The 8821-nt window shown below is 45.8% G+C and overlaps 1 protein-coding gene across 1 annotated transcript; it reads right to left on the bottom strand.

Annotated features, from left to right (window-relative positions):
* Nucleotides 1–2830: 2830 nt before the first annotated feature.
* On the bottom strand, nt 2831–7623 carry LOC101070131 (phospholipid scramblase 1). The gene is made up of 7 exons (XM_003968038.3): nt 7519–7623; nt 6034–6142; nt 5827–5869; nt 5305–5525; nt 5053–5214; nt 4591–4752; nt 2831–4284 (listed from the first exon to the last, which is right to left on the bottom strand). The coding sequence occupies exons 2-7, from the start codon at nt 6100–6102 to the stop codon at nt 4255–4257; spliced, it is 687 nt and encodes a 228-aa protein (XP_003968087.3). The 5' UTR covers nt 6103–6142; nt 7519–7623; the 3' UTR covers nt 2831–4254.
* Between the last annotated feature and the right edge of the window lie 1198 nt (nt 7624–8821).

The raw sequence follows: 8821 nt of genomic DNA, 5'->3' as shown, positions 1-8821 counted from the left end.
TTGAGAGGATGTAAAGGGTCCCCACAGTCCAAAAACATGCCCGTGAGGTTGACTGGAGGCATTTAAAGGCCACAGTGTGTCACCTGTCCGGGGTCTATTCCTGAAACACACCCACTTCTGACTTCAGCTCCACTTTTTGTTCCTTCTCAACAAAGCACGACAGATCCTCATCTGGTCTTTGGCTGCATATGAAGCTGGAGAAGCCCCCCTCCCCCCGTGTGCCCTCCCCACTGTCACAGCACGAGCGGAATACAATCCAACTTTAGATCCGGTCTCTGATTATGTTTGAAGCCGACACTTTTGTCCCTCGGTCTCTGTTTGAAGCGGCGGCCTGGCTCTCCAGACCATTGTGGCCTGGCTCTGTCCTAGAAGCTGAGCGGGATACCAGTTCCCAGATTGTTGTACTTAATGACATCACCAGACTCGTGGTTTTAGAGGGAAGGAGGATAGAACCTTTTTATGAGCTAAAATCCTGCAGAAGGGAACACGCCAGAGAACATAATCGACTTGGACCTCGGATTCTTTCGCTATCTTGAGAGCAGGAAAATGTCTTTGTGGGCCTCGGCGCCAGAACAATAAAGGCTTCCAAATGCATCATGTCGAATTGCAACTGGACAGAAAGATGCAAATAATCCCCAATTAATCAAACTAGCTCTGAGATGAATTACTGGAGCTTTAATGAGGGAATACTACAGCTGGAAAATAAGTGTCCGTGGCCCAGAACCTCATGCTGGATGTTGGCAGCCTGGGACCAGGCCTGTGTGGCATCCTGTTTCAGTTCACTGGCTCGGCCTGAAACATCCACCAGGCGGTTGGAACGAGCCGGGAGCCACCTGGACCTGATTACACGCAGCAGAACTGTCCAGGACTCATATCCCATCATGTGATGTGACGCCAGCTTTTACCTTCCTGGGTCAGGATTTGGAGGACGACACGATGGCGATGCCGATTAGATTACAGGAACCGGGAGAAAAGTGCACACCGAACTTTGGAAAGTGTTGCCAGTAATAGTATGGTGGATGGATCCAAAACCGCCGATCTTCTCGTAGTACAGCGTGTTCCACATGAACCCGGGAATCACTGGAAACTCCCGCTGTACACAGGACTTTGAGGAAAACTGGGTCGTTATTGTCTGGCGTTAGCTAACAGTGCAACGATTGGGCATCCCTTCATTCCCAGGATTCCCTGAATGGTGTCGCAGCTCCTCAGTCCTTCGTCTTTCAGGACAGTTGGTTCACAGCTGCTGGTTGACCGGCCGTGGAGAAAAGGCCCTGGGACCCGGGAATACCGAGCAAGAAACTCCTGTGGACCTAATGTAAATAACGACATTTCAAATGTAATATTTTAGCCAAAGTGAAGTACGTGTCGATGGTTTGGCCGCACCTTCTCTTTCTAAAGCCTCTGCTCTGTTTTTGGCATAACCTAGTTTTGGTGGAATAACCGGATGGCTTTCCAGTGGCTCCTGTGACTCACTCGGTCCCCTAAACCCGAGTGGGGAAACCACAATTGCCCAAAGAATGGGTTTTATTTTCATCCCAGAGAGGCTTATTTACTCCACAGAAAGCTTAATTACACGTCCAGATTAATGGAAAGGGCAACGGCGCTCCTTTCCCTCAGCCGACTCCTCTTCATCGGAGTCTATCTTTACATCATCCCAGGCCAAATTCTGACCACAGGGGCGCCCCAGGGTTAGCTAAGAACTGGGGATAGGGAGGGGGAATTATAACACAAGTGCAAAAGCAAGCACAGCGAGCATCTTTCAAGGTATCCGAGCAGCTAAAGAAGAAAGGGCTGGCAGGGATTACTCCGCTTTGATCTCACCGTGTCTTTAATCTCTGGTCTCCAGCTACAAGCGACAAGCTCGCTGTAAACACTCCTCCAGCACAGGGAGGATTTTCACAACATTCAAACCCGAGCGAGTTTCACCTCTTAAATTAGCATTTTCCTCATCTAGACCGGGGTTTCAGGGCAGCGTTTCTCCACAATTGCACATAACGAGCGCCGGTGGCAGCCTTTCATTTGTGTGTCATCATCAGGCGGCCACGTCAGAACCGCAAAGGTTATAAAAAACTTCCAGAAGAGGGTGAAGAAAGGAGAAGCATTCATCCACCCATCCCCTGTCACCCTTAAAGATATGCTCAAATGCTACTACCGTAATTAGCTTGAAAATTGTTTCCAGAAGATGGACAGGAGGGCAAAGGTTGACCGTGCACTCTGACAGCAGAAAATGAGTCTTAATACACTTATGCAAACTTGTTTTCTTTGGACAGAATCGACCCACTGGCATTTATTTTGTCTTTTTCTGGTTTTAATGTGGATGTTTTGTTTTATTTTTGCCCGGAGAGAGATGCATAATTCACATTTTCTTTCCTCTGTGCTACTTCGCTGCCAAACAAGTCGGGTTTGAGTCACGATCTCTTCTTTGTTCTCTCCGTTGATGGTTCGACGTTGTGGTGGGTGCACCCCGAGGGGGACGGTTACTCTTTGTCCACGATGCTACTGTGAAGGCAAACAGCCAAGCCTGGTTTTGTACTGTCTGTGCCCCCCACCCGCCCCGCTGCCTCCTGGGCTTTGTTTTCACAGATGTTGCTTCAGTCTTTTGTTTGTCTGAAGACGCCAGAAGCTCCCAACACACGATGCCTCTGGTTGTTTGGCTAAATTAGCAGTTAGCTTGTCTTTGGCTTTCTGCAGAATTAGAACACTTGTTGTCCATGAGGAGTTCAGAAAAATGCACTGTTTATAGAAAATAAATGAGCATTTCTTCTTTGATCAACAATCAAAGCACATGCGAGCTGATTCAGTTTCCAAAAATGAATCAAATCCCAAAGAATTGCATGAACTGCAGTGTTGACTTTTATTAAAATATTTGCACAATTATAGCTCAGTTCACAGAAGTTATTTGCCTTCCTCACAACTTCTCTGGTTCAGTCACTCACAGTTTTAGTGCAAAAGTAGAAGAATAGATGAGTCAACTGTCTTATTTTAAGATGCAGCCTGGCAGCAATAGCTAAACTCCCCCTGTGCCTCATGGGAAATCTGTGATTGGCTCCTTGAACATGAGCTTAAAGCCTCTGGATCACAAAGTAGCACCGCCAGCTAATACTTTTAATGCTTTTTTACTGAGCAACATGCCAAAATGTATTTTCAAAGACAAGAATTTCAATTTATTTAAACGGAGTGCTTTCTGAACACGCTGAACGCCACTAAAAATGTTCAAACGCCCACTTCGGCCACTTGTTTAAGGTCACGTCAATGCTAACGTCGCGTTGCAAATCCACTTACGGTCATTTTTACAGACAAGAGTCAATATTTAAAAAGGCAGAATATCATATCACTATTCACCTGAACTGCCAGTCTCTTTATTAAAAAAAAACAAAACTCCACGTTATTAATACTTAATAGTGCCTAAATGATCAGTCGGGGGTTCAGATATATACAATTGTGGAGTAAAACTTATCACAATGCTACAAAAAAAAGGTTTGCTACAACACAGCATACTGAAGCATTCTTAATTTTGATCTTTCTGACATATAATGCAGCATCACGTTCATTAAAGTTTCATTTCAGGCTTTTGGATGCATGAAGACGATTTGAAACCAATGAAATCAAATCATTCCTCCAAAATCTGCGTCTACACGTGGGCGGCAACATTCTTTAACACTTGGGTACGTCAGCATGCACCAACCTGAGTTTGTCTAACACTTCACACACACCACAGGAGCCGCCCGGGCTCATTCAGGCAGCCTCTGGCTATTGAATGGAAGATTAACGCCCTCTGCTGGACCAGTCCGGAACAGCACATTCATGCTTATCGGTTTCCGCCCGACCGGTTGAGCGTTTACGGTGGCAGCACACACACGAAGCTGTGCACACATGATCAAACATCACGGTTACGCTGTATAGCAAATGAGCCATCGAACCAATGAAAAAGAGCCTCAAATATATAAACTACAAAATTACTACGCTACACAAATCCAACGATACGTAACGCTTCTTTAAATCTGACATAACTTGCATACTGTAATGGCGGGTTATTTAGATTTTATTCCAGTTCAGAGGTGAGGAACTTTAATTAAAATATCCTAAAACACTCCGAAGCAGACTGACTCAGAACTCTTCCTTTCTGTTCAGGCTAAATTAGGACATTTGTGTACCTAAAAAGAGAATCTCTTTTGTTCTGTACGGGCCTTTTGAGCTGATGATTATGGCTTTGCGGCTCTGCTCTTCCAGGAATATTGGCGTTGAATATCCTGTTCAGTTAGTCGCCTCGAAGAACATAAAATCCTGTGCAAAGAAGAACAAATTGTTATTTTATGGTCTAAGCAGCTGAAAACATGGTGACGTGTTAGCGTTTCTTCATTTTTGATAGCATGAATGTGACACTGATGCTACTCCTGCTGATTGGTGATTGGTCTGTTTAAGGTCACCTACTTAGTTAATTAACGGCTATTTTCCATCCACTGGTAATGAGAAACATGTCTGAACCACCACGTTCGGACACTGCTGTCAGATATTAAACACTTTGGACTCTCGTTACCGACAAAAGCAAACATCTATTTCCCCTCCTAGCATGACCTGTATTTCACTTACAACGAGGAAACACGCGCCGATCATCACAGCCTTCATTTTCACGTCTAAATCCAGAGGGAACTGGATCCCGAAGTTGTCCGCGTCTGAGAAGGCCTCTCGGAGGAGTCCCGTCCACTGTTTGCTGATTTTCCCTATTTTACTGACTTCATCGACGGTGAGGATCTGCCAGGGAAGAGAGGAAACGTCACGCTGGCAGGATTAGAATAAAGCTCAGCGTAGCTGAACAGAGATGATGGAAGCAGCTGTAATCCCGACCTCTTTCATCTGCTTGCCTGCTTCAAAAGAAAAGGTTGTTTTGTGTCACCAGTGCTGACTTTAAAGCAGCTGGAGAAGAAGCAAGATGGAGATATAATGTTCCACTCACCCATGCTATGGTGCTACTGGAAAGTCAGCACCACTGACCCCCTGGTCGCGTCCAGAGGGGGGCGGGTGTTATCGATGTGGGTGTTTGGTTGAACCCACCTCGAAGTCGACCTCTGGGAGGCAGCTCCATCCGCAGAAGGGCCCGTGGATCTTCAGAACCGGCTCGTTGTGCTCGTTGGCGACGATGAATTTAGGGGAGAAAGGGTGCCACTGTTGTATGACGTAGCCCACTGGGTTACCGGGGGGAGCCTGCACCTCCAGCTGTGGGAGAGGATGGGGGAGATTCGTGTTCAGATCCTCCAAATATAACAAGAGAAGAGCAAAACCTTGAGCCAAAGTGGTTCCGCTCACCTCTTGCAGACAACAGGGGAAGAAGCAGGACATGCACTTGAGCGGCCTGGTGACGGTGATGACCTCCTGCCCGAAGTTGTCCAGGATGTGGATGCTGAAGGGGCGCAGGGGCCCACAACACTGCCGATTCAGACAGTCGTTCTCCTCCACGGCGTAGAACACGTTCTGGCCCACCGTGTTCCGCACTTCATACTTGTTGTTGCTTTCGAAGCCGACGAGGGCTGAACGGGAAAGAGACAAGTCCAGACCGGATGAATCAATCCCTGACCTGACCCTGTCCTGACCGTGACCCCTGGCATGTTTTAACCTGTTGCTCTTCTCGTTTATCAAGTTCGGGGTTAAAATGAAAACATCTGGAACTGCTGAGGCATTTAATAAACCTGGACTCGTCCCTTCGTACGAACCAAAATGGCCCCAAGTTGGAGAAAGCTGTGCGTTTGTGCACATTCATTTACAAGTTCATCATTAGTCCTCAAATGGATCTTTCAATAGAACACCTGCAGAAATGCGTCTTTAACTTACCTTCGACGAGCTCGACTTTCTGTTTGATGAGAAGCTGATCCACCTAAAAGGATATATAATATAAAGGAAATTGGACAGAGTAACAACACGTATGCTTAAACAATACCAGATGTGGGTATCGGAGGCAACTGAGGGATGCAAAGGTGTCTTGCACAGACGAAGACAACAAAATCTAAGCTAAGGTAACTGAGAATGTGGTTAAACTACCTGAGTGAGGTACTCCAGTCCCGGGGGGCAGCCTGGTATTCCCGGGTTGGGCACAGCATACATATTCATGGTTGAGCTCGTTTGCGGGAGGTGACCTCGTCAGAAAACTCTGCGAATGAGAAACGGCGCCATCTGGCGGTCAGAGAGGCGAAGCGCATAAACACGGAGTAACGGCGGCAGGTGCGCGTCCGTCTGAGGCAGCAGGACAGTGTGGAGATCACGATGTCGTGTTTTGGTCTTTTCTGGTGGGTAAACTCGTCTGTGGCGCGCGTGCGTGTGTCGGGGACAGGGCGGGTGCAGACCACAGATGGTGGACGACGCTGGATTATCTGGGTTGCATCCGACGCACGATCTGCGCCCGGAACCCGAGCTGCGCCATATCGCTTCTGCGCATGCGTCAACCACTTTTCTGCGTAGCATAACTAAACGTGACTATTGCTTTGGTGGGAAAAAGATACTTTTCTGATTACTTCTCCCAAAATACATTTATTAATCTCTTTTTATTGGGGAAATGTATTGAGGAAAACCAGTCTTCATTCGTAAAGTTAAATTGTCCCCATCAACCTCATTTTCTTTATTCTTAATTGAACTGAAGTTTTATTTTGTCTCTAAAACATATGGGATGATGAAAAAAATCCGCATCAGCCCGGCAGATGTACCTGGAATCCCTTTAATGAGACCGTCTGCTAACGTATATGGCTCGTCTTGTGTTCGAGGGTTTGTCCCTTGAAAGGATTCCTGATGGAGGCGGCGGATTATCGACTGGTTACGATTAGAGAACCGAGGACACACAGATGCGAGTTTTCTTCCTTCAGTTGCTGAACTTAAAAATAACCACGCAGGTTTCTCATTACAGGCAGTAGCGACACAGGGTTACATAAGAGAGTACGATGCTTTATGATCACATCCCTTTGGCCTCGATCCTCGCTAACTGAAAGGTCAAAATCCCTCAGTTTTGATCGTTTGCTTCTGATCTCACGCTAGAGTGATGTTTAAAATAGTCAATCTCCATTTTACCCTGCCTACAAAATACACCTGTTGCTTAATGTATTGGAATAAAATGGAATGTTGCGTCTATTCGTGCTATCTTTTATATTAATTAGTAATCGTTGATTGCATATCACCCTATTCATCTATTTTATTTTTATATTTTTATCGTTTGTTTCTCGGTCGATGTAGCGCATGCGCAGACGCAATATGGTGCAGGACGGGTTCCGGGTGCAGATCAGGCAGCGACTGACGTCTCTCAAAAACCTGCCTCGACCTGATCACTGGAAACTACTGTGACAAAAACCTTCTCATCTCCCAAAGGCAGGCGTGTGGGCAGATGTTTGTGAATGTGTTCCAACTATCTGGGAACGTTCCCTCAGCGGATGGAAACGTTTGAAACGTCCGTTTCATCGCTTTCGTAATCCAAGAAAAACAAGAAATAAACGCCAACATTCGCGTCTTTCTTTCAGTTTTATAGCAGTCAGAATTACTTACCGATATTCACCAGCAAATGAAAATAGTATCAGGCCACTCCGGAACCCAGACGATGGAATAAAGCTATAATCTGATTGGTTAACGTCATCACACTTCCTATGTCCGACGGCCAATGAGAAGAGGGGAGCGTCACCGACGAGATCAACGCACGACAGATCAGCGATTTCTCTGATGGGCATAAGTTTTAATTAACAAAATAAATAAATAATAAATAAATAAATTTGACCATCTGAAAATACGAACTGCAGTCTATGAAACGGCCCAAAATGAAGCTCAACACTCTCATTTTCTATCTAAAACAATTTTTGTGATTTTTACTGGCAAAATGCTAAAAAAAAAAGCTGTTTCTCAGCCTGAGCTCGTTCCAATAACCCACGAAGAGGCAGAAAATATCTTGTCCGCCATAAAAAAAAATCCAAGTTTTAGATCAAAAACCACAAAACGGTTAGTTGAGAACTCGCTTTTCTGTGGCGCACTCTGCATTTTCTGTCTCTGTGTGTCGCATCTTCATTAGAGCTGTACACGAAGTGTTACCGTACGTGGGGTGACATCGGTGACAAAAGCACCGTGGACTTCGACCTACTGGCCACCGATGACGTCACGGGCCCGGGTCGCTGGTGCGTCACTGTCGCCTTCTGTGGGCTCATCAGTAGTAAATGAGCTGTCATGGCATCGTCGGATGTTTGGCTGGATGACGCTATTACTCATCTTAATGACACTTTTCTGCGCAAAGCTTCACAGCCCCCATAATCCGCTGTTTATGACGTCACACACTAATTTACCCGATGCTCTTTCACTGTAAAGGTCAAGTATAAATATACTCGGCATTACTTCATTATTACAACTGAAGCACCGCATTTTATGACCAATCATTAACTGGAGAAATTATATGAGCATATAAACTTATATTATGCTGCGGTGACACACTAAACTTTAATTTTGGGTTTTTGAATATTAGCGCCGCTAGAGGGCAGTGTTTAGCCAGCTATCATCATGACTAATGCAGAAATGGGCCCACACTGGTCCGTGCAGAGACACATGCCTGCATACGGGCACCAGTGCAGACCGTAATGATACAAATGATGCGGAGATGCGGGCTCCAGAATCCTTATTTGCAGATACAAATTACCTGTTTTCTTCAAGCGCCACTGATTTCTCCAAGAAACACTAATGAGAACAAACGAGGGCGCCGCAGCAGATCTGCTGACATTTCAGGTGCAGACAAATAAAAGTGTGTTTTAATTGATTTGCCTTATGGTAATTGTCCCGGCGTAGCCCAGAAAAGGCTACTGGGCTACAGAAT

Source organism: Takifugu rubripes, chromosome 10, assembly GCF_901000725.2.
Source record: "Takifugu rubripes chromosome 10, fTakRub1.2, whole genome shotgun sequence".
Taxonomy (NCBI): Eukaryota; Metazoa; Chordata; class Actinopteri; order Tetraodontiformes; family Tetraodontidae; genus Takifugu; species Takifugu rubripes.
The sequence above is the reverse complement of the archived record's forward strand: the minus strand, read 5'-3'. Positions and strand labels throughout refer to the sequence as shown.

Bases quoted from the DNA above. Each gene is read 5' to 3' on its own strand.
- LOC101070131 (XM_003968038.3), bottom strand. From the start codon at position 6,102: ATGAATATGTATGCTGTGCCCAACCCGGGAATACCAGGCTGCCCCCCG. The intron at 5,870-6,033 runs GTAGTTTAACCA...ATATCCTTTTAG, and splicing joins GACTGGAGTACCTCACTCAG to GTGGATCAGCTTCTCATCAA. The intron at 4,285-4,590 runs GTAAGTGAAATA...TTCTTTGCACAG, and splicing joins TCGGCGCGTGTTTCCTCGTT to GATTTTATGTTCTTCGAGGC.